Source organism: Anolis sagrei, chromosome 1 (assembly GCF_037176765.1).
Source record: "Anolis sagrei isolate rAnoSag1 chromosome 1, rAnoSag1.mat, whole genome shotgun sequence".
Lineage (NCBI taxonomy): Eukaryota > Metazoa > Chordata > Lepidosauria > Squamata > Dactyloidae > Anolis > Anolis sagrei.
Genome location: NC_090021.1, coordinates 93,946,442 through 93,972,866, shown reverse-complemented (window position 1 = coordinate 93,972,866; position 26,425 = coordinate 93,946,442). Strand labels below are relative to the sequence as shown.

Below are 26,425 nucleotides of genomic sequence, written 5' to 3'. Positions count from 1 at the left end.
ATAAACCTGTTACTCACTGTATGTGGAGCCTGCATCTGGTAGTCAAGATTCAGCAGGGGATGCATAACCAGATTTACTACTACTGTAAAACTGGATTATGTGTGGAGCCGATTCTCCGCTGTACCTTAATTTTCCTTTTTATTAGCACTTTGCCCTTGTCTCTGACTGTGCTGTAATCTTCTCATCCAAGTATTAAATGCTGGTGTTAGCAGCAAATACTGTTTGGCACATTAGAGGACTGTGGCAAAGGCAAACATTTATTATGAGGTTAGGTGCTTCATGTTTGCTGAAGTTAGCAACCCCCATAAAAGTGAAAAACTGGAAACTAACTATAGAATTGCACTGGGAGATCTAGAGCAGTGGGGTCACTCTTGTGGCTCTCCATGTATTTTTGTTGAAGTGCAGCCCATGCTTGTGGCTGATACCAATGTCAATGAGGAAGTGGAGCATGGGAACTCTGGACTGTGAGCCAACATGAGATTTTAAATCCTGAAAATTATCAGTCTGTGTCTCCAGCCATTAGTGAAGGTCACATTCCAAAAGGTGCTGAGATGGTGCAGAGGAGTCGTTCTCTAGGGAAACAAGTTCAGAGGATTTCTTCCATTTTGGTGTTACTCCTTTTCCTCCTCTATTCAGGTCCAGCAGATAAAGAGTTTTCCCAATGATAAGGCACACCTGTATTAAGTGAACCATCAACCTGAGAAAAAAATACTGCTTTTTTTTTTTTTAGTGATGTTTGTGCTTCAGATAGCAACCCTACAAAAGCAGCAAGGCAGCATCCTGGAGTGGGAGAGAACATGCGCTTGGCAAATCAGTCTGAGAATGTTTGTGTGCTTGCTTAAGAACTACATAGCAAGTGAGTTACACTGAAATGCTCTATTACATGTGGTAATGAGTGTTAATCTTCTCTTGTATTTCCTTTCTATGGCACCAGGTTAAATGGATGAAATTTACAAGATCTCTTCAGCTGAGAGGGTCCAGCAGTTGGAAAAGGAACTAGCAGCACAGCTGGCTGAACTGAAGACGGAAATAGAGGGAAATGGGGTTCTGCAGGGATCACTGGACTGGTAAAGATAATTTCTCCCCATGCAAAAATCTGGCTGCAGTATAAATGAATGAGGTTGCTCCAACGTATGCCTCTTCTAGACATATGACTGTTGTTTAAGGTTAATTGCATGAATATGGATTGCACCATTAGGTACCTTTTCCATATTGTTTTCTCCATATAGTTTTCTGATATACAGGCTGAGTATCCTTTATCCGAAATGCTTGGGACAACAAGCGTTTTGGATTTTGCCCCCCGTCTCCCATTTTGGAATATCTGTAGTTGCATAAATGTACACTTATTTATTTATTTACTATATTTATACCTTGCCCGTCTCACCCCAAAGGGGACTCAGATTGGCTTACATTGTATCTCATCATTCCATAATGAGGTATCTTGGAAATGAGACCCAAATCTAATAATCAAATTCATTTATGAACCATAAACTCTTTATACACGTAGTCGGAAGGTAAGGTTGTTGTATGTTTTCGGGCTATATGGCCATTCTCTCCTGACATTTTGCCTGCATCTATGACAGGTATCCTCAGAGATTGTGGGGTATGTTGGAAACTAGGAAAATTGCATTTATATACCTGTGGAATGTCCAGGGTGGGAGAAAGAACTCTTGTCTGTTGGAGCTAGGTGTGAATGTTTCAATTGACCATCTTGATTAGCATTTGGTGGCCTGACAGTTTTTAGTTGTGGCTTGCTACTACCTGGGGGAATCCTTTGTTGAGAGGTGTTAGCTGTCCCTGATTGTTTCTTGTCTGGTGTTCCTCTGTGTTTGAGTGTTGTTCTTTATTTGCTGTTATAATTTTAGAGTTTTAAATATTGGCAGCCAGATTTTGTTCATTTTCATGGTTTCCTCCTTTCTGTTGAAATTGTCCACATGCTTGTGGATTTCAATGGCTTATGTGGCTGAGGGGGAAAAGGAAGGGGCCTGAGGCTGTTAGGAATGGTGGGAGTTGAAGTCCAAAACATCTGAAGGGCCAAAGTTTGCCCATGCCTGATCTAGATTACCTAGAAGTTCAAAATGTTAGTTTTCCTGATTGCATCTCCGATAAATTTCTCCAAAAGGTCATGAAGTCATAATTCAAAAAAGTAACTCTTCAAAGCTTGCATTATGGTTGTGCCCGAATGCCTCCTAAAATGGTAGTATATTTATAAAGTGTTGTTCCATTAAGCAATGGATTGTCAGATCAGCAGTTTTTTTTTACAAGCCTTTCTGCATGTTCATTCAGCTGGTTCATATCCTAGTGTTTTATTTTGACAGTGTTTAGCCAGTCAGATGACTCGGTTGCTATGAACAGAGAGTGAAACAAAACAGCAATTATCAGCAAAGGGAGAATGTCCACATGCCTTGAGCTGAACAGTTGATAGAGATGGGGATACTGCCGCTTCAAACAACATTAATTTCTCAAGTTTTTCCAATGCACAATTCAAAGTGCTGGCTTTAGACTATAAAGCCCTAAACAGTTCTGGCCCAACTTACATGTCCGAATGCATCTCCCCCTATGAACCATCTAGGGCCTTAAGATCATCTGGGGAGGCCCTGCTGCCGTTACCACCTTCATCAGAAATACGTTTGGCGGAGACGAGAGACAGGGCCTTCTCAGTGGTGGCCCCTCGGCTGTGGAACGCCCTCCCTATAGATATTAGATCAGCCACCTCCCTTTTAACATTCTGGAAAAAAGTCAAGACGTGGCTTTTTGAACAAGTGTTTGCAAATGCAGAGTAACAGACACAGGAAAATGGAACGACTAGACAATGAGTCCGGACAATGCTTTTAAGAAGGAGACACTATGAATTTGTATTTTATTGATTTGTTTAGTTTTTATTATATGTTATGTTTTTAATTGTATTTATCATATTGTAAGCATTGAATTTTGCCCTGTTAACCACCTTGAGTCACCTACGGGCTGAGAAAGGCAGTATACAAATACAGTAAATAAATAAAGAAATAATGCCAGAGTAATATACCTTAGTCCCCAGCCCCGATTCTTGACAGCTATATACGCTTGCAGTGGCATCACTTGAGGGGTACAAACCACATCAGGTGACACCAACAGAGATGGATATGCCAAAATGACTAGTGTCTATTTAATTTTTGTGCAGTGTAGAAATTCCTTTATAAAATAAGATATCCTTTTAATTACAACCACAAAAACATTTTCCATAAATCTAGTTATCAATATATCAATATACTTACAAGGCAAAAACTCTCTCCTGGTTTACTTTTTGAACTTTCTAATGTGCATGCACTCCAATCAGAGCACACACATGATTTAATTGCAGATTTTTTTTAAAAAAGTACCTACTTTTGTCATATTTTTTTTGTATTTTAGCTACAATATTACAATATGATGTGGAATGTGATGGGTGTGATACTATGAGTTACCATATTGAGTCGACCGAACCCAATCTGGCTCTAGATCAGTGGTTCCCAACCTTTTTCTGACCACTTTGACCAGGGAACACTCTCCAACATTAGTACCAAAAGCATTTTAAATCAGTTTTTGGTCAACTTTAGATTTTGTTTTATTATCTGGGGTGCTTATTTAGAAAATTGCATTGAATAGACCACATTGGCTCTAGTTTCTGACACAGGACATATGCCGTCAGTAGTCACCATCTACTCGCCCACAGAAAACCATATTTAATAATTTAGAGCTGATATGAAAGTAGCAATCTTTCGTGGGTAGTCAGCCTCTCCCCTCCCAACATCCCTGTTGCCTCGGTTGGCACTATAAGAAGCTTTCACGAAACCAGTGGTTCTCATTGCTGCGTAGTTTCGAGACAAAGATGTAGTAATGGGGCGGCTGTGGACTATATTTCCGTTCTTGCAGACCACATGTTGGGAACCACTGATCTAGATAATAATTTTTTCCCATCTTCTTTCGTAGCTCTGTTCGCCTTCCAAAAGATATTGATTATTTCAGAAGAGAAAGGGAGTTGGCCTTGAAGAAGTGTTTACAGGTAAGTACTGAAAAATACCCATGTGAAAACATCCCAGAGGGGATTGGAGAAGGGGCTCAGATTCTACTGCCATCCACTCCCTCACATTTACCTGTCACTCCATCTTCCCTGCCGAAGAGCTTAGTTTGTAAACTTCCTCCTTGATCGAATTGCCAGATTTTTCTGGCATTTCCTTATGGGTGCCTTAAATACCTCCCCACTTTAAAGTGGTATATATTTATCTACTCACATTTGCTTTCAAACTGCTAGGTAGGCAGAAGCTGGGCTAAAGGGCAGGAGCTCACAACGACCTGGGCTTTGAACTGTCAACCTTTTGATTGGCAAGATTTAATGCAGCTAGTGGTGAAACTGCTGTGCTAAAACCCGGCCATGATAAATCCATTCCTTAGATTTATCCCAGAATAGCAGACCATGGAGGCTTCTACCACAATTTTAAAAAATCTCAGTAAAAGCACACCAATGTATACATATTAAAATTCAGTGAAACAATCATAGCAAACTCATGGGGGTCCATGTATAGATGCAATAAGCCTTAAGAAACTGATGATGTGAATATGAAAGATCTCCATTTGGTCCAGTGTTATATACCTTCAGTTTTTACATCATTTTAGCTTTATAAAAGCTTTTTCGCTTTGTTTGCATTTTTGGTTTGCGTTTTCGGTCTTATTTTATTGTAATTATGTTGTTTTGGCTTGGCCTCATGTAAGCCACTCCGAGTCCCCATTGGGGAGTTGGTGGCGGGGTATAAATAAAGATTATTATTATTATTATTATTATTATTATTGCCCTTTTTGAATTTTAGAGTCAAATTATCTAAAGCGTACAAATTTAAATCCCTTTATTAACAATGAAAAATGTAAAGCAAGACAAAGGGTAGCTGGGGGATTGTTGGGTACAGTGGTGAAACTACTCAATGCTGGAGCTGTGTGTTGTTAGATTATAGCGCCCATCAGCCTTAGCCTGTTTGGGGTTTGCACTGCGGTCCATTGCGATCTGCAAGGCTAAACTTTACCCAACTCTACATTAATGGAAAGGAGCTTCAAAGGAAGCCTGGGTGCAGATATAACCCCATTAGTGTCCCTGGTACAAACATGGGATGAAACAGTGTGTCTCATGGCCATGTTGAAGTCCTTTTGGTGCCAGAAACTACCAAGCCCATCACTCCCTGCCATGCTCATAGACTGGGACTGCTAACCATCTTAGTTTGAAGGTGAAGGATGCAACTTCTACTTGTGTGAGTGAGTGGAAAAATGGAAAGAAAACAGACTGGAAAAAGAAAAATACCATTGACCGCATTTCTGTGTACGAACCCACACAATCTCTTCGATCATCTGAAGAGGCCCTGCTCGTGCTCCCACCTCCTTCGCAGGTGCAATTGGTGGGGATGAGGGAGAGGGCCTTCTTTGTAGTTTCCCCCTGACTCTGGAACTCACTTCCCAAGGACATCAGACATGCCCCATCTCTGGCAGTCTTTAGGAGGAGCCTGTATGGTTGTTCCAGTGTGCCTTCCCAGAATAAGGAAATCTCTCAGCAATATGCCCTCAAATGCACTTTACTACTGATTTAGGACTGACTGCGTTCCCTCATCTCTCTTTGAAAACCCGATCCCAGTTATATCCTACCTTGATCATGCCCAGCATTATTTCTATATTTTAAATTATTACATTTGGCCCGGCCATAGGTTTTTAAATGCTGTGTGTCACTGTTTACTTTTTATTGCTTATTTTTTGTTTATGTGATTTATATTAATTGTATTGTATTGATTGTTTTTTGTGAATTGCTTTTGTTTATTGATGTATTGTGGGCTTGGCCTCATGTAAGCCGCACCGGGTCCCTTGGGGAGATGGTAGCGGGGTATAAATAAAGTTATTATTATTATTATTATTATTATTATTAGTAGTAGTAGTAGTAGTATTACTATTATTTACACCTGCTTTGTCTGTAGTCAACAACTTCAGGCGTAAACAGGGCATTTCTTTCTACCATGGCAGAAGTTTGTAAGATACTTTGAATCCCCTTCTGGTTGAGAAGGGTGGGGTATAAATCAATCAATCAATCAATCAATCAATAAATCAATCAATCAAACAAACAAACAAACAATGGCATCCCTACCATCATTGCACTGCTCTGCCTACTCACCCTGCCATGAGGGTGCAATAAAAATGTACAAATAATAATAATAATAATAATAATAATAATAATCATCATCATCATCATCATCTTTATTTATTTTCCACTCTATCTCCCCAAAGGGACTCAGGGAGGATTCATGTCCTATCTATATTACTCAGGCAAAAGGGAAGGGATGATCAGGTGAAGAAACCATTGCCATGAATATTAAGCTCTTTGTATGACCCTGGACTACAAATAAGTCTACTAGACTGTGAAAGAGATGGTATATTTTCCTGATCCAATCAAAGTAAATCTGAATATGAATTTGAAAGTGAATTTGACACGACTCAACTGCTGTATCAATGGGATCCTGAGTGCCATAATTTTGTTTTCATGCCCATATTTTACAGGTCGCAGAGGCCAAGCCGCTTGTAATTCAGGCTGATGTCCTGCAGAGGGAGGCAGAGAGCTGTCTAAAAAGAGAACATACCCCGGAAAACTTACCTTTATTACTGCACCAGGTAGTGTTGGTCTCTGACATTTAAGGAATCATGTAGTACTTGTCAGCACGCATTTGCTGTCATTTGGCTTTGAAATCTTTAAATGAGGTTTCCTGTCCAGTGTCAGACCATTATTTTATGTCTCTGCCTTTTAGATCAGCTGTTGGAAACATCTTTCCAGTTTAGTGTGATAATAGTGCAGAGAATAACCCATGCAAAAAGAAATGAAATTTTAAAGTATTAAAGCAAAAAAAAGGACACACCTAGATATTATTTTTATGATGTCACTTTATTTTCTGCAAGCAATATCGCTGCTTTCATCTCCTTGATCTTCTGATGAAGTTTTTTACAGACAGAATTACACAGTTGGTCCAAAGCAAATATTTGCACATGCTCAGATGGAAGAGATTTTGTCAGCACAGCAGTGTGGTTGAGCAACTCTATCCATTCTATCAGGTATGAACATTCTCAGAGCTACACAACGCTAAATGCAAGTATAGGTGCTTTTGTTCAAGAGCTCAACTGTCAACATGACTTCATTTCCTTTAAATTTATTTGTTTATTTACCATATCCATAGCTCGCCTTTCTCACCCCAAAGGGGACTCGGAGTGGCCTTACAAATGGGCAACAGTTCAATGCCATATAAAACAAACAATCAATTTAAAAAACAGTTACATTAAAACTATAGCATTAAAACATTTTAGCAACAGCATTTAAAAATTACACAGTCCAAAATCATAATCTAGAGCCATTCCAGTTGTCAATTGCACATATTCCATATCCATTTCTAGCACTGCATTATTTTACTGACCAAAGGCCTGGTCCCACAGCCATGTCTTCCCTTTCTTTCTGAAGGCCGTGAGGGAGGGCACTGATCTGATTTCACTGGGGAAGGAGTTCCATAGCCAAGGGGCCACCACTGAGAAGGCCCTGTCTCTCGTCCCAAACAGTCATGCCTGTGAAGGAGGTGGGACCGAAAGCAGGGCCTCCTCAGAAGATCTTAACCTCTGAGATGGTTCATAGGAGGGGTGAGTTTGGACAGGTAAGCTGGGCCAGAACTGTTTAGGGCTTTATAGGCTAAAGCCAGCACTTTGAATTGTACTCAGTAGCAGACTGTCAGCCAGTGAGCAATCTGGCTGCTGCCTATTGGACCACTTGAAGCTTCTGAACTGTCTTCAAAGGCAACCCCACATAGAGTGTGTTGCAGTAGCCTCTATGGGATGTAACTAGAGCATGGACCACCGTGGCCAAGTCTGACTTCCCAAGGTATGGCCACAACTGGCACAAAAGTTTTAATTATTCAAAAGCTCCCCAGGCCACTGCCAAAACTGGTTTTAATTTTGCTAATTGTACTGTATGTTATGTTTTACATGTTGTTGGCATTGAGTAGTGCCTGTTGGTAGCCATCCTGAGTCCCTTTTCGGAGTTGAGAAGGACGGGATACAAATAATATCTTTCAAAATAAAAAAAACTTTCAAAATAAATAAATAATATATAAATAACTCATTTCTAACACTGAGACCCCTTCCACACTGCCATATAAAATCCAAATAATCTGATTTGAACTAGACTATATGGCAGTCTAGACTCATATAATATAGTTCAAAGCAGATAATGTGGATATCCACTTTGATAATCTGGATAATATGGCAGTCTAGAAAGGTGCTAAAATCACCAGGGGAGGCACTGAAACAACAGACTTGCATTATACATATTGTTGGTAGCCAAGTGTTTTATAGTGCTTAGCCACCCAAGCTATAAAAACTCATGATGTTTCCATTTTTTTTTAAAGACAGAGCTCTCTCAAAATGATTTTTAAAAGCTCAGATTTGAGTTTTATGATTTAATTGTCCCCATGAATGTCAGCTCCTCCTACTCTTCAGATCCTCTCATTTGGAGAGAGGAAGGCTAAACTGTATTGCCTTCATGTTCTATCTTATTAATTCATTTTTCTGGGAAAGCAACGCGTCTCCTCTCTCGCTCCTGCTCTTTCCCTAGAAACAAGTGGCTCACATCATGCAAGAGTACAGTGATGCTGTTCAAAGGGCTCAGAGGCTGTCGAGCGCCAGGGAGAACTTCCTGACCGGAAGGGAAAATCCTACCAATTTAGTGACCCTAGAAGACCTGACCATTTACACCCAATGGCTAATATGCCACCTGCACTCACTTAAGGCCGTTCACAACTACCTCCGGGTAAGATGATGGGTACAGATTGTGAAACAGAGGACGGAAACTCTTAACATAGCATGTGTAGGCCACCAAGAAATGGGACATATTTCTTTGCATTCATCAGCAGTATTTGCTGGGCCTTTTCTCAGGTTGGTCAAGCTCTCACTAAGGGCTCTTTCACACAGCCCTATATCCCAGAATATTAAGGCAGGAAATAACACATTATCTGAGTGTGAACACAGATAACCCAGTTCAAAGCAGATATTGTGGGATTTTATGCCTTGCTATTCTGGGATATAGGGCTGTGTGGAAGGGCCCTCTGAAAGCTGTAAATCCCAGGGGCCTTCCAGGTAGCCATAAAACCCAGAATATCAAGGCAGAAAATCCCACAATTTCTGTTTTGAGCTGGGTTATCTGAGTCCACACTCTCATTTATTCCACTTCAAAGCAGATATTGTGTGAGTCAATGCAGCTGTTCACATGATTGTATAAATGTTGCTCTGCATAACAAAGAGTAAACAATGTATTGTCGAAGGCTTTCATGGCTGGAATCACTGGGTTGTTGTAGGTTTTTTCGGGCGATATGGCCATGTTCTAGAGGCATTCTCTTCTGACGTTTCGCCTGCATCTATGGCAAGCATCCTCACTACCTCTGAGGATGCTTGCCATAGATGCAGGCGAAACATCAGGAGAGAATGCCTCTAGAACATGTCCATATAGCCCAAAAAAACCTACAACAACCCAAAGAGTAAACACTTATTCTTTACTGATCATCTGGCATATCTTTGCTCTTGCAAGACGGTGTGTGGATTGGTAAAGATGTGAACTACGTGTGATTTTCATTCCACCTCATGTATCACCTCACACCCACATGCGAATCTTCTGTAGGAAACAGGCTGTGATATTCTTAACTTGTTTCATGAATATAAAGAGTTGTCAATATTCTCTGGAAGTAGCACAGCCAAAGCTTCTCTTATAAATGTCAAGACTCTGGAGCATGCAGAATGTAAATCCCCATGACTTGAAGTTCTGAAGGAAGGCCTGAAATCCCATCAATTCCTATTAGTACAACCTCTGTATTCATGAGAGATATGCTATTGGACATCACATGGATTATGTGATACCGCAGATTATAGCAATCTCTACTGAAACGAAGGATCTCTGTCCAAACAATGCCATACAGTCACCCTGGGCTAACAACAAAATGCCGGGTTTTAGCACAGCTGCTTAATCACCAGGAGCAATAGATCTTTCCCAACTGAAAGGTTGGCAGTTTGAGCCTGGGTCAGGGTGAGCTCCTGACCTTCAGCCTAGCTTACTGTCCACCCAAGCAGTTCGAAAACAGCTGATCCTTCGTTTCAGTAGAGATTGCTATAATCTGCGGTATCACATAATCCATGTGATGTCCAATAGCATATCTCTCATGAATACGGAGGTTGTACTGTGAGTAAAGAAACTAGGCAATTCTTAAGCAAGGAGGTGTTTTTTGGCACCATAAGAAGCTGGCGATCAACTAATAGGAGGAAAGTCTGTGATCATAAAAGGCTCATCATAATAGAGGTTGAAGTGACAAGCACCCCCTGTGGCTGGAATCGAGCATAACCTCCAGGATGCCAAAGCCACATACCTCTGTCTGTCTGTCCTATATGTCTAATGGCATTGAATGTTTGCCATGTATGTGTTCTGTGATACACCCTGGGTGAGAAGGGCAGAATATAAATGCTGTAAATTGATAAATGGACATATGTTGATGGACATAAATAAATGAAACTAGTATACTGGATAGTGTACTACAGTTTCCATGGTCCTTGTTCAGGGATGGGGTGGGGAACATAAGAGTTAGGTTTGCTCAGTCCCTCAGTGGCACTTGGTGCTTGTTCTTTGATCCTTTCTGTGCTTTCAAGGCAAGCAATGCCTATAACATATCAATGTTCATATCTTGTAGGCACTCCAGTACCTGCCTATCTCTCACAGGACAGAAGTTTCTGTTGACAGACAACCATCCTGGAATGAGGGGGATGCTTTCAAGACTCCCAACAAAACAGAATTCTTATCTCCCAATATTCAGCTCCTTGTCAGGCCTCGCACATCTGTGCCAGGTGGTAAGAAATAATTTCATCCACATGCCTTACTCACCTGGATGCACTCCAGCTGCATTGTACTACAATCCTCATCACCCTCAATGGCCATCCAAGTACAAAATGGTGCAAATGGAGGTCCAGGCCATTTAGAGGGTATTCATTTGTGCCAAGTGGTCATTTTCAGTACAACAACTCTGAGAAGATGTGCAAACCAATTGTGCAGATGTGGATGATTACGGAGGGAATTAATCTCAGGCCTCAATTGTGTATAAGAATATATTATAGAGGAGGCCAATTATTAGTTGTAAATTAAGGTAACTGCCACCAACGTGAGGTATTTGAGGTATCACCGATGAGATCTGGCTCTACAGACGCAGGTTAGATGAGATGAGACGGTTTTTAACAAAAGATAACAAGTTTATTGTGTACAAAGCGTATGATTGCAGGTTGTTAAATAACTTATAGAACTTTGAATATCACTTGGTTTGTAATATAGTCCACTCTTTCAAATAACACAGCTCGTGGCCAACTTTTACTGAGGTGAAGCTCTTTAGTGAACAATGTTTCCCACTATAACTAGCCTTCCAATTTGATCTTCCCTTGATCAAATCTCTGATCTCTAGTCCTTCCTTGACTAGGGATCCTAACAGACTTCCTTTAGTCTTCCTTGACTAAAGAAACTGGCCAAGTTTCTCTCTTCAGCCCTTCTAGACTGAAAAACCTCCAGCTACTCACACACACACCTCTCTCCCAGGCTTTTCAAGCCTCCACTCTCTCACACACTCACTTACTCTGGTCCTTTTCCAAAGACGCCTATAACTTTTCCTGCTTGGCTCCGCCCACTTCTCACTCTCCTGAGCTAGCCTGCCTGGTCTCCTTGGCAATGCTCACTGTGGATTCAAACCAGATAACTCTAGTTTTAGCTACTGTTTCAAACACAAATATATACTCTAACAGTTAAACACATGCATAGTATCAATGACTTCTGCACAAACTCTATAATTCAATGTCGAAGGCTTTCATGGCCGGAATCACTGGGTTGTTCTATGTTTTCTGGGCTGTATGATTATGTTCCAGAAGCATTCTCTCCTGACATTTCCACTATAGTTGTTGTGCATGGTCTTTATCTTCTTCCAGTCACAATTTCTTCTGTAAAAAGAGCTTGAAGTAATATCTTTGGGACTGTGTGATGGCACAACCAAGCCTTTGGGAAAACTATATTGTCTGACTTTACTCGGGGGCTATCTGTATACCTTCTGTTAAGACCTTTAGCAGAAAAAGGCACTTTAGGCAAGGTGAAAAGATAACTCTTTAGGCTGGCCAAAAGAGTTTACTGAAACAAGATGGATAAACTCACCCAGCAGGCCCGTAGCCAGGATTTCGTTTCCCGGGGGGGGGGGGGGGGTAAAAAAATTTCAGGGGGGGTCGGGGGGCTGAGTTTCGGGGGGGGGGGGCTGAGTCTGAGTGAAAGAGGGTCTAGCCTAGCAAACCTTTTGTATCATTTCCCCAATACCCCCAAGCATATGGGATATATTGAGTATGGTGATCAGATCATGATATGAATAAACATAAAAGTTTAAATAATGCAGCAGTAAGGCCTTTTTAGGAACCACCATGAGAATTTCGGGAGGGGGGCTGAAGCCCCTCAAGCCCCCCCCCCCCCCGGCTACATGCCTGCCACCCAGGACTATCATAAAATAATGTAAAACAATACATTACAAAAGGAGATTTTGCTGGTTGTAGTCATCTCTCAAATCTTCTGCCTCTGATGCAAAGCGATGGATTAGAAATTGTTGCTAATAAACTGTCTTAATCTTCTTTCCTGTGAATCTTAGGCTGGCCAAAAGCTTCTGTTGTCCTTTAGACTGTTGGTATAATAATACTACTAAACACAGCAGCTAAGAATGCCTGTTTGAATTGCTTGGGCCTAAATCACAGTACAGTGTTCCCTCACTTATTGCGGGGATTCCATTCCAGGATCACCCACAATAAGTGAAAATCCACGAAGTAGGGATGCCATATTAATTTTAATATTTATACATTATTTTTTATATTTTATATATTATTTTCTTATCCACTCTTCCTTACCTGCCTCCTGGCCCATCCCAAGGGCACCTGCCTGCCGCCCTGGCCTCTGCAGACTCTGGCAGAGCCTTTGGAGCCATGCTGGCAGCAGCAGGCCAAGGAGGCAGGCCTTCTCCGACGCACCTCAGGCACCACACTTCTGGGGTCTGTGGAGGTCAGGGAGGCAGGTCTTCCCTGCCATGCCTTTGGCTGCTGCACTTCCAAGGTCCCTGGTCTCCACTGGACATAAATATTGTATATTTTATATGTTTTATTAATATTTTCAAAAACCCATGAAACAGCAAGTCCGCTAAAAGCGACCCACGAAGTAGCGAGGGAACACTGTAGCTCTGCTGTAGAAAAGAGGGAAGAGTCCAGCAAGGGAGCTCTATACAGGAAATGGAATAGACCAACTAAGATTGACCTCTGGTGGGATTTTAAACTCCACCCAAAAACTAATATAAGGGAAGGTAACTACACTATTGGGGGAACCTATAAACGGGGGGAACTAAAGCAGAGGAAAGGAGATGGCAAAGCCAAGACTTCACAGACTGCCGCTCTTAGAATTGTCCAACCAGCACCTCACTTCTTCTGCTACCTTAGGGATTCTGGGCTGTGTAGTCTTAAAGGAAACTTTTTGGAAGTCTCTATTGTACAAAACTGCAGTATTGGTTTTGGGGAAAGCGGTTTTGCCCCATTTATCTCCTCTCCTCACTTTGAATGGATGCTGTGTAGATTGCATCTTTGTAATATTACAGCCAATTTGAATATTGTTGAGTTTTAGTGCAGGATCTCTCTCTTCCTTGGACTGCTAATGACTGCTTCCTAATGACTGCTTAGGTTAATTGTTATCATTGTTATAATTGCTATTGTTATTGATGTTATGTTTTGTTGTCATGTAATGCGGGCATCGAATTGTGCCTTGTTGTGTAAGCCGCCCTGAGTCCCCCTTGGGGTGAGAAGGGCGGGGTATAAGCGACTGTAATAAATAAACAAATAAATAAATAAATAAGAAGCTAAGGTCATTTCAGGATAGTAGCTGTAGGGGAATATGTAGACTACTCCGTCTGCATCTGGCTATTAACTTTGCAGGGAAAATGGGTTTTTATGGAGACAGCTAATCAAGATGATTTGTTGCTTTGCTGTTTGCTTTCAGTAACACGTTATCCAGAACCATTTGTTTTAAAGATATTAAATAAAGTCTATCTTCATCTGCTATATAGATCTAAGCTGGATTTATTAAACAGGAGAAAATGATTAAGTAAAACATTAAAGGCAATGCTAGAGCAAAGTGTAAAATAGGAACACAGATGGCCCATTACTGCCAAGTAATAAGGTAATAAATTGGATTACATATAACTCTACAAACCCTCATGAGCTTTATTGAACTTTAGCAAGTTGTTGCATAGTGATTAAAATTCTTGGTGTGTCAATAAAGGGTTGTGCAAAGGGACATCTGTAACTGTTAATTATATAGTACATAGGGTTTTGAAGTGTAACTTGAAAAAGTCTCTCAACAGAGGTTTATGCGGGGAAAAAGGCCCAGCACCATCAGGTGGGAGAGTGAGGAGTGCCAGGGGCCATGGCAGGGCATGGACAGGACACAGTGATGGAGGCCACAGTGATGGAGGCTTCCTTAACCCCCCCCCCCCCAAGATAGTGCTGCCTACATGTGCCTACATAGGTTAAACTGCTGGACTTGCTGTCTGAAAGGTCTGAATCTGGGAAGCGGGGTGAGCTACCGCTGTTCGACCCAGCTTCTGCCAACCTAGCAGTTGGAAAACATGCAAATGTGAGTAGATCAATGGGTACAGCTCCAGTGGGAATGTAACAGCGTTCCATGAAGTCATGCTGGCCACATGACCTTGGAGGTGTCTACGGACAACGCTGGCTCTTTGGCTGAGAAATGGAGATGAGCACCACTCCCCAGTCAGAATTGACTAGACTTAATGTCAGGAGAAACCTTTACCTTTACCTCCATGTGCTTGTAGGATGCTGTCCTATTAACAGTTTTGGAAAGTTATTCCTCTTCAGCTGTTTTGACATATATTCCTTTTTATAAATATGGAGATCTGTAAACCAAATGTTGGGAAACCAAGCCTTACGTTCAGCTTGGAGGGGAGAAGTCAGAGGTGTAATATGATAACTCTTTTAATATCTGAGGGAAGTTATATATATGATAGAACCTGCATCTTTTCTGCTGCTGCAAAGAACGTGAACCAATGGATTCAAATTACAAAAAAATTCCACCTAAACATTAGAAAGTACTTTTTTTACTGTGTGAGCTCATCAACGATTTTTGGAAACAGAGGTTGAATAACTTTTTCTCCAGAGTGCTTTAATTGGGTCTTTCTCCATGGCGGGGGTGGACTAGATGACACTTGTGGTCTCTTCCAACTCTATGATCTTTCTTGAAAGCTGTATCCACACCTCCTAGTTCACTACCTGCAAAACCCTCTCCAAGGTGACCCCAATTCCATGAAGAGAAACAAACTATAGCGGCACTTGTGTCTCACGTCATCAGTGTAAAAGGAGCAATGCATGCCAATTGCTTCAAGCTTAGTTCAGAATAGTATGTGCATCACGCACAAGTTTGTCCTCCCGCAGACTCAGGATGAATGCTTTGAGATGCCATGGAATGAGAAAGTGGTTTACTCTGCCTAATGTGGGACTGTCCATGAACAGATGTCTGATGCACAAAGCACCCACAGCTGTTTTTAAAAACATGTTTCAGGAACTGGTGCCTCCTAAAGCTTCACCATGTGTAATTAGTCTTGTGCTGTTTGCATGATTCTGCCCTCTTCCAGGACACTTGTCAAAGGAGGCTGCCTCTGCACTTCCCCAACACAGTGCAGAAATTGAAGATCTGAAGCCCCAACTCAGTCTTTTGCTTTCTCAGTTTGGTATCAGCTATGATGTAGAAAATCTCAGGCATGCTGCTAGTGAGATGGAACTTCTTTCCATGGTAATTTAAATTTCATATTATATATGACAACAGAATGCAATAGTGTTTGTGAATAGTGTTCAGTGTTACCTGTTGTTGTTGTTCATTCGTTCAGTCATCTCCGACTCTTCGTGACCTCATGGACCAGTCCACGCCAGATCTCCCTGTCGGCCGTCACCACCCCCAGCTCCTTCAAGGTCAGTCCAGTCACTTCAAGGATGCCATCCATTCATCTTGCCCTTGGTCGGCCCCTCTTCCTTTTACCTTCCACTTTCCCCAGCATAATTGTCTTCTCTAGGCTTTGCTGTCTCCTCATGATGTGGCCAAAGTACTTCAACTTTGTCTCTAGTATCCTTCCCTCCAATGAGCAGTCAGGCTTTATTTCCTGGAGGATGGACTGGTTGGATCTTCTCGCAGTCCAAGGCACTCTCAGCACTTTCCTCCAACACCACAGCTCAAAAGCATCGATCTTCCTTCGCTCAGCCTTCCCTAAGGTCCAGCTCTCACATCCGTAGGTGACTACAGGGAATACCATGGCTTTAACTAGACGGATCTTTGTTGTCAGTCTGATGTCTCTACTCTTTACTATTTTATCGAGACTGAACATTGCTCTCCTCCCAAGAAGTAAGCGTCTTCTGATTTCCTGGCCACAGTCTGCATCTGCAGTAATCTTTGCGCCTAGAAATACAAAGTCTGTCACGGCCTCCACATTTTCTCCCTCTATTTCCCAGTTCCTCTATTTTCCTAGTGCTACCTATAAGACCTGAATTTAGTTGACTCTCCATGTTCTAGCACAAGCATGGGCAAACTTTGGCCCTCCAGGTGTTTCTGACAATTCCTCACACCCTCCTGTCCCTTCCTCCCCCTACCTCAGTGGTTAAGTGCCTGAGGGATAAAAGGAAAGGGCCTGAGGCTATTAGGAATGGTGGGAGTTGAAGTCCAAAACACCTGGAGCGCTGAAGTTTGCTCATGCCTGTCCTAGCACTTAGCATATGGTCAGATTCTCACCCTGCCATTTTTACTTTTACTTGTATACTATACCAAAGACAAGCACTTTATTGGCTACCAACCCCCAAAAGTAATATATTTGTTTTTAGTTGGTTTAGTAAGAGCAGTAATAAATATCTCTAGAGAGAGAAGTCCTTTTATAAGGTACGAACTTCCTTTATATCAGTGGTTCCCAACCTTTTTTTGACCAGGGAACACTTGACCAGGGACCACTCTCCAACATTTGTACCAAAAGGGTTACGAATCTGTTTTTGGTCAACTTTAGATTCCGTTTGCTTATTTGAGGTACTGATTCAGAAAATTGCGTTGGATAGACCACATCAGCAATAGTTTCTGATACAGAACATATTCCATCCAGTAGTCGCCATCTGCTCACCCACAGAAAATCATATCCAATAAGCCTCGACACTATAAGAGGGTTTCACGAGATTAGTTACTCTCGTTGCAATGGTGAGGCTGTGGATCATATCTTGCAGACTACAGATTGGGAACCACTGCTTTATATGGTTAACTAGCTGTCTTATCATCTACATGCTGTTTTAACTAACTGTCACTGCAGATTAGTGGCTGAAAGATACAGTCCAAACTGTTAATTATGTCAACATCAATAAATAATAACAACTTTTCTTCTGGTAAGGACAATCTAAGAATTTTGATCTAAATCCAATTGCTAGCTCTAATTACTGTTATTTCAGTGAACATATAGCTGAGTGATAAATCAACTCCCATTAATTTAGTGCAAGGGTGGACAAAGTGTGTCCCTCCAGATGTTGTTGATCTGTAAGTGCATGTGGCTCTTGCTGATAGAAGAACAATCTGACAACATATGGAGAGCTGCACAATTCCTCCCCCTCCTCCCAATTTAAATTAGATTCAGGCTTCAAGTACAGTTAATATTAATTTTAAGTCAACAATTGAATACTAAGTAGAAATGTTAAGAGCAAATAGCCTTTTCTGGCTTCACAGTAATGATGCTACATGAAAGAAATAGATTCTGTTTAAGAAACTCTTATAGTAACATGAATAAACACTTGCAGTGTCCGATGGAAACATGTATTCTGATTTCTGTAACCTTATGAGCATTTTTTCTTGAGGCACTTAGGTCTTGCAAAAGTTTAGAAGCATTTTCAGTGAGCAGCAGGCCATGAGAACGTTTCTTGTTTACGATGCTGAAAATCCAGGACGGGAAAACTGGGGTATGAATCCCAAAATGGCATTGAAAAAGAGAGCCAACTGGATTCCCTTTAAAAAGGTAAAAACAACAGAATCTGTTGTGTTGATACATTTCTGAGATCACACTTTAGGAAACTGCCATTAGACTTCCCACTTCCCAAATTCTCAGTGACAAATGATTATGTGTTCTTCATCTTAAGCTGAAGACTGGAAGGCACACAGAAACAACAAGACAACACCAATCAGCTGTAGAGTGGGAAGATGGGAAGATACCCACCTAGCCTTTTTTGCAAAATATTCAAGTACACTTGCATTTGAAATCTACAGGCTGCACGGTTTTCTGTCCTATCACCCTGCATAACTCCTTTTTGAACACATAAAAATCTACCAGCAGGAGGCTTTTTTGAAATCATGTCAGAAACAAATTGGAGTTGCTTCTGGTGTGAGAGAATTGGCCATCTGCAAGGATGTTGCTCAGGGGACACCTGGATGTGTTACCATCCCACAGGAGGGTAACATATTTGGGAATCCCCTGGGCAACGTCCTTGTAACTCCAATTCACTTCTGACATGATAAAAAAGCAGAATGATAATCTTCACTAAGGATGAGTGTCTTGTTGACATTCAAATGCTATTGGATTGCAGTTTTCATTATTTTTCATTTTTCACTATTGTCTATGTTGCCTGGAGTTGACTGGAGTTGTAGCCTCCAATAGGAGGGCCACTAGTTCCCCCACTATTGGTTGCCACTGACCACCACTGCTGGATTAGGGTCAGAAATATACATTTCATGGCATTCTTGTGTGTTTCAGTTTCACATGTATAAGGCCCTTTGTACTAGTTATTCAAGGAGTTGGTGCAACGCCGACTTTCAGACTTTTGTGGGTAAGGCAGCTGCACAAGAAGCCATTGCAATGCTTTTGTTCAATGGAGTTATCCAGTATAACTGCACTAACTTGAGTAATGTTCTCATATACATGTGCCATTTTCTTTTACATGTCTGTCCTTTGTGTTTGCAGATTAAAGCTAAACAAGATCCATGGCAACAAAAACTATTAATGAAATTGAAACAATGGAAAAAGGTGGATGAAATGCTGCTCATTCAGTCAAACCTTTTAAAGGTAAACAGTTCACAATGTTCAAACATATCTAAGAGTGCATCTATACTGACCAGTGTAGTCCAGTGTAGATCTGGACCAGACCAGGATTTAGCAGATGTGTACCAAATCTAGAAGGCCCCCATTGGTGTGGCGGGTTAAACTGCTCAGCTGCAGAACTTGCTGACCAAAAAGTTGGTGGTTCAAATTTGGAGAGCAGGGTGAGCTCCCATTATTAGCCCCAGCTTCTGCCAACCTAGCAGTTCGAAAACATGCAAATGTGAGTAGATCAATAGGTACCGCTCCAGCGGGAAAGTAACTGTGCTCCATGCCAGCCACATGACCTTGGAGGTGTCTATGGACAACACTGGCTCTTCAGCTTAGAAAATGGAGGTGAGCACCACCCTCCAGAGTTGGACTTGGCTAGACTTAATGTCAAGGGGAAACCTTTACCTTTACCACATCTAGGGTCTGTTTGCTTCTCCTCTTCTTCCTTCTTGGATGTCTCATTCTGGTAGCAACATGGGCATGATCCAACTTTTTCCCCTGCACTGGTGTGTGCAGGGAAAAGGTAAGGGCACCAGTGTCAAGTATGGACAGAGGGTCAGTCTGAATTAGACCCGATCCCACTGTTTAGACTGTCCTGAAGCTCTGGAATATGTCAAGGTTTCCAGTCAAGGTGGTTTATAAGGGAAAAAACCCACCTCTGTAATACTTCCCAGAAGATGCTATGTGTCACTAAGACAGCCAGCAATCCATACTTTATTTGTATTCTGCCCTATCTCCTCTAAGGGACTCAGGGCAGATTCCAACACACAGGGGGAAAAAACATAGAGGCAAACATTCAATGCCTCGTCACAAGTACACATATAAAAATTAAGCCATTCATTGTGGTCATTCATTGTAGTGAGCAGACTGTGGCTAACAGTCTGTCTCCAGTCCATTGTCTTTGGTATAAGAAAGCAAACACATCACTGTTTACTTATGTTGGTGTTTTACCTTCAGTAACCTGTTTATAGACATTCCTATACTGTAATTACTTTCTGGAAGTTGTTTCCCCATTATATTATCCCATTTCTTTTTTGGATTGTCTTCCAAAGTAGAAGGTAGTGTTGGGCAAAATATGACCTTCTTCCTAATTTCAAAAGTTTTCTTAAAGTGTTCACTTCAAATCTCTAAAGATAATCTCACTCCATGGGCAGCCTACTGGTTAGGGAGAGAAGGGAAAAGTTGTATGTGTGTAAGGAAGAAAGAGAGTCTTCCTGGGACCGGTCTTTGGCATAGCTAGTTAGTAGCCAGCTGAATTAAATCACTATTGACCAAGAGGTCATGAGTTCAAAGCCAACCTGAGCCGGAGTGAGCTCCTGACCATTAATAGTCTAGCTTGCTGTTGACCCATGCAGCCCAAAAGACAGTTGCATCTGTCAAGTAGGAAATTTAGGTACTGCATTATGCGGGGAGACTAATTTAACTAATTTATGACACCATAAAATCTTCCAGCAGTGTGGGTAAGAATGAGAAGGTACTCCATCAAGGACTCAGTGTCACAAATGGACAGTGAAGCGACAAATCCCCCTGTGGCTGGAATTGAGAATACCCTCCTGAAGTCAGAAAGCTGGAATGTTAAATTGCCTCTGTGTCTGTCTATATATGTTGTATGTCAAAATGGCATGTATATGTGCGTTGTAATCCACCCTGAGTCCCCTGCGGGGTGAGAAGGGCAGAATATACTGTAAATAAATAAATAAAATAAATAAATAAATCCTGCTTGAGGTTGTGGTTGCACCTCCCACAAATGTCAGTATTGCCTGCCAGAAGATTGCTGCCCTCAACAGTTCAACAGAAAAAATAGAGGAAAACAATTCCTTACTCTGGAAAATGCACAAAATGTGGAGGCCTTGTGCTTACCAAAATAGAATAAGCTTTGGGAAGATGGGATTCTAACTAAAATACAATGTTTTCAGTTTTCTATCTAGAGCTATTTTATTATGCTTCCTGTTGTGATGAGAGAGGAAACTTGCCAGATTACGTATGAAACGATGTAGTCCCTGATATGAACTCTCTTTCCTTGATACACATTTTTTTTGGTATCTGGCCTGTGCTTTTTCTTTTGGTGAACTACAACACGTTGTTGTAACCAATTAGGTTTCCAATTTGGAGTGGGTGATGGAGACTCTCCGAGAGCAAGCAGCAGCAGTACTAGAGCCGAAGCAAAGTACATCAGCTTCTATGACTTCGTTTAATTCACAACAATATGACCAAATCTGGGAAAATGTTTATCAAAATCCAGAATTCCACCAGGTAACAGCAAGGGGGAGTATAACCTGAAATTTGTGTGGGTCTCTGTAGGGTTTCTGCAGACTTCTTTGAGAATGAATTTTCTGAAATCGAAATGGAAACTGCAATGCAGGATTAAATTCTGTTATTGTTTGGTGAAATGTATGAAACCACAGTCCTCTATTATCTTGTAGTTACTGCAGTTCATTCCAAATAGGTCTGAAGTGATAAAAGGCATTGACTGATTCTGAATGCAGATCTTTTATTAACCCAGAGAGTTGTGAAACAATGCAGATTATTAGCTGTAAGCTTTTTACTCAATGACTATCAGGTTTAGGGCCAGGTAATCAGTCTGAAAAGGCTACTTTTTGTGACCACAATGCTAAATATTTCTTTTTGCTTTGCTTTCTTGATTTTTAAATTATTTAGATTATTATACTTAGTCTTTTTAAAAGGTTACCTCAGTGTATGAATAATACATCCAGATGAAAATGTTCATATCTTGAGTTAAATTAATGAAAATTCACAAAGCTGTTCCCCAGCCTAGATAGTGTTACATTTATATAACACTTAAACATGAAAAGGCTGTGTTAAAGAGATGTTTGACCATAATATTTATTCCTTAAATATGGGTAGGAACTACAACCAAATGGTAATGATGAAAATCCTGCCACTACAGCTAATGAGAAAGGGATGGAAAACAGCTGTTTGAAGGAGGGCTCTAGATTTTCAAGAAAGAAGAAAGACACAAGGTGAAACTAATATTGCTGGTTGTTTCCTCATTGTGCTTGTCTCTTACGCTTTAAAGTATATGTGTAGCATGTATAGTCAGAAAAACAGATATGGCAAAATGTATTCATACAGCATGCTACTTATCTAATAAGAAGAGCAGAAACTCAGGGTTCCTCAGTGATATATTTTGCTTCTTGATATTTGTTGTTTATTCATTTAGTTGCTTCTGACTCTTTGTGACCTCATGGACCAGCCCATGCCAGAGCTCCGTGTTGGCCGTGGCCACCCCCAGCTCCTTCAAGGTCAATCCAGTCACTTCAAGGATGCCATCCATCCATCTTGCCCTTGGTCGGCCCCTCTTCCTTTTTCCTTCCATTTTCCCCAGCATCAGTATCTTCTCCAAGCTTTCCTGTCTTCTCATGATGTGGCTAAAGTACTTTATCTTTGCCTCTAATATCCTTCCCTCCAGTGAGTAGTCGGGCTTTATTTCCTTAAGTATGGACTGGTTGGATCTTCTCGCGGTCCAAGGCACTCTCAGAATTTTTCTCCAACACCACAGTTCAAAAGCATCTATCTTCCTTCGCTCAGCCTTCCTTATGGTCCAGCGCTCACATCCGTAGGTGACTACAGGGAATACCATGGCTTTAACTATGCAGATCTTTGTTGCCAGTGTGATGGCTCTACTCTTCACTATTCTGCCAAGAGTAGTCATTGCTCTCCTTCCAAGAAGTAAGCATCTCCTGATTTCCTGGCTGCAGTCTGCATCTGCAGTAATCTTTGCACCTAGAAATACAAAGTCTGTCACTGCCTTCACGCTTTCTCCTTCTACTTGCCAGTCATCAATCAGTTTGGCTGCCATCATCTTGGGTTTTTTTTATGTTTAACTGCAATCCAGCTTGTGCACTTCCTTCTTGATGTAGATATGTGCTTTAGAGTAATGGAGAACATTCCAAGAAATGTCACTCAATGTGATAGTTCCCATCTGATGAGACTTGATCTTGGGACTTTATCACATGAGGCAAGTAAAGCACAATTTCAGCAGGATAAAAGTGGGACTTATCTTATGACATGGTTCCTCTTCTGTTGTTCTTTCAGTGGGAGTCCACTGGAATGTTTTGCTTTCACAAAAGCAGATTATCTGTACTTGTAAAAGAAAGACTTTCCATGTGGTTCTCAACTTGTGGGTCCCCGGGTGTTTTGACCTTCAACTCCCAGAAATCCTAGCTAGTTTATCAGCTCTTAGGTTTTCTGGGAGTTGAAGGCCAAAACATCTGGGGACCCACAGGTTGAGAACCACTGTACTAGGATAACCATAGAAGGACTGCTTTATGTAACGAGGTCCAGTCATAGACACTGCTGTAATTGCATTTTGCCTACTTTGTGTGATAAACTCCTTGGTCTACGAACACCCATGCTATAAAACCTTATGCAATGAGAATGTATTCACTATTATTTTTCTAAAGTTAAAATTGGATTTTAAAATAATTCTTAAATATCTGTTTGGCTGCCCTCCCACTTTGGGATTTCCAGAAGTCACACTTGCTGATTCAGACTGTGTTTACATACAAAAAGCCCAAGTGACCAACCACAAAACAAAGCATACTTTTTCGTGTGTGTGCCAGGGCAACTTGAGAGACTGCAAGTCGCTTCTGGTGTGAGAGAACTGGCCATCTGCAAGGACGTTGCCAAAGGGACACCCGGATGTTTGGATGTTTTGCCATCCTTGTGGGAAGCTTCTCTCATGTCCCCACATGGGGAGCTGGAGCTGACAAAGGGAGCTCATCTGTGCTTTCCCCAGATTCAAACCTCTAAGCTGTTGGTGTGCAGTCCTGCTAGCACAAAGGTTTACCCCATTGTGCCACTGGGGGCTTAGTGTAAGATACATTATAAGGAACCCATGTGCTATGACAAACAGTAACTTTCTGCCACTAGAAAGAGCTCCTATTTCTTTCACTTTGTCTAGTATGTGAGTCTTTCTTTCTTATATCCTAATGCCTACTGGGAAGTGAGCTGAATGCCTCACCTGCTTCAGGGATTTAGGGGAAATAGTTATGGGTAGTGACAGAAGAGAACAGGGCAGGAAATGTGGGAATGTTACATGCTGCAGAAAGACAAAGGTACTTTCTCTGGATTGAAATATCTTAACCATAACTGGGTAGAGCTTTAGTGCCTTAAATGTGCGCATTGTATTTGTATGTGCTTAAACGTTGTTGTCATGAGGTTTTCTTGGCAAGATTAGATCAGAAGAAGCTTCTTTTGCTTTCCTTTGGTCTCCCAGTCTCCTAATGCAACATCTTAACCACTTAATCAGGCATGGGCAAACTTCGGTCCTCTAGGTATTTTGGACTCTAACTCCCACCATTCCTAACAGCCTCAGGCCCGCTTAAGCGGCTGAGGGGGAAAAGGAAGGGGCCTGAGGCTGTTAGGAATGGTGGGAGTTAGAGTCCAAAATACCTAGAGGGCCAAAGTTTGCCCATGTCTGCACTAGATCAACAACATAGATGTTCCTTATTTACTGCTTATTACCTAAAATGTGACTGAATCAGAATATATTGCCTCTTTCTTTTTAAATTTCATACTGGTGCAGAGTTTTCTGTGTAAGTGACCTCAGTAAGAAGTTCACCTCTAGAAGACAAAATATAAGGAGATTATTTAATTTAGAAGTGTCTTAGAAATCTGTTTGAGGAGCAGTGATTAATTAAATTTCTCCTTCTTGGAAAAAACAATATATAGTTATACAACCACTTTGCGGCTGCTGGGGCTAGATGAGGACATGGAGGCCAGTGACAAGGACCTTGTCTCAAGAAAAGGAGCCTATTTATCTCTCCTTTATTTGCGTCACTTGAGGATTCGGGAATTGCAGGTAAAAAAAAAGAAGGGAAGGAAATATTGAAAATCTTTTCCATGAAGCTTATGATTCAAGGCCTTCCTGTTTGTGGTGGTTACGATGATGATGATGATTATTATTATTAATTTACTGACACAAAAGCACAGTATGTCACAGTAAACAAGATCTATATGCTGGACTTCGTATCACAAAATCACAAGTCGAATACTTCCCAAGTTTCTAGGACAGTGATGATGATGATTATTACTATTATTATTATTATTAGAAACACAACAAGATGAGTCCACAGCAAACAAGATCACTCTGCTGGCTGTTGTATTGGATCACACGTCGGACACTTCCCAATTGTCTAGGACTGTGTGATGTATCTGCGAATAATGTGTGCAGATCCCAGTAAGGTGGCATTCTGCAGCTGGCAGCTGGTAATTTTGACAGCGCTGATTGTGTTTAAGTGCAGGCCAAGGTCTTCAGTCACTGCACCCAGTGTGCCGATCACAGCTGGGACCACCTTGACTGGCTTGTGCCAAAGTCCTTGTAGTTCTATCTTTAAATCCTCATATCGTGTCAGCTTATTATATTAATAATTATTTATATAATTATAATAATTATTTAATTATGCCTTCCTATTTGTGGTGATTGTTATGGTTGTTTTAATTTATACATGTTATTGTTGTCCAATTTGTGCCAGAGAATTTGCTTGGGAATCCTCAACTACTTCAGATCCATCGAAAGAACACTAACAATCAACACTTCCGGCCTTGCCTTGAATGCTGGCCATTTGATTTCCTCTGCTGAAGACTCCTGTTGGGTAAATGCAGCCAAGGGGGGCATTGGTGCCTTCGGTGGACTTGAATCACACTCCTATGTGCATTATACACCAGTCGACTATAAGGTGAGACTGTTTGTCACAGAACATCTGCATAGTAGGCACAGCATAATGTCTTGTCAAAGGTCTTGTCAAAGGTTTTCAAGGCTGGAATCACTGGGTTGTTGTAAGTTTTTTGGGTTGTATGGTCATGTTCATACAGCCATGAGACCTCACAACCTCTGAGGATGCCTGCCATAGATGCAGGCCAAACATCAGGAAAGAATGCTTCTGGAACATGGTCATACAGCCCGAAAGACTTACAACAATCCAGACACAGGATATTCGTTTTAAATTACAAGCCCACATCAAGATCTTTAGGGGAATTCCCAGTCATATTTCAAAGAGAATGGGCTTGACTGTATTTATGGCATGCTCTGTTTAATCAAGCTGACAAAGCGTGGTGTGAAAATTCAAGGCTGTTTGTCTTTGGGGAAGTGCATCTGGCTGCTCCTTATCCAATTTTTAGGTGCCCTTTCTTAACTGCTAGGCAGAGCACTGGGTGGCGCAATGGGTTAAACCCCTGTGCCAGCA

General features: G+C 41.4%; 1 protein-coding gene across 1 annotated transcript in view; it reads left to right on the top strand.

Annotated features, from left to right (window-relative positions):
- Positions 1 to 939: 939 nt before the first annotated feature.
- The window catches only part of LOC132774240 (uncharacterized), a 43,285-nt gene continuing 17,799 nt past the window's right edge, over positions 940 to 26,425 (top strand). Inside the window, exons 1-5 of the mRNA XM_067473428.1 lie at positions 940 to 1,067; positions 3,949 to 4,021; positions 6,544 to 6,654; positions 8,633 to 8,827; positions 25,715 to 25,918. Of these exons, the coding sequence (XP_067329529.1) occupies positions 940 to 1,067; positions 3,949 to 4,021; positions 6,544 to 6,654; positions 8,633 to 8,827; positions 25,715 to 25,918 (711 nt within the window). The remainder of the gene's footprint in view (positions 1,068 to 3,948; positions 4,022 to 6,543; positions 6,655 to 8,632; positions 8,828 to 25,714; positions 25,919 to 26,425) is intronic.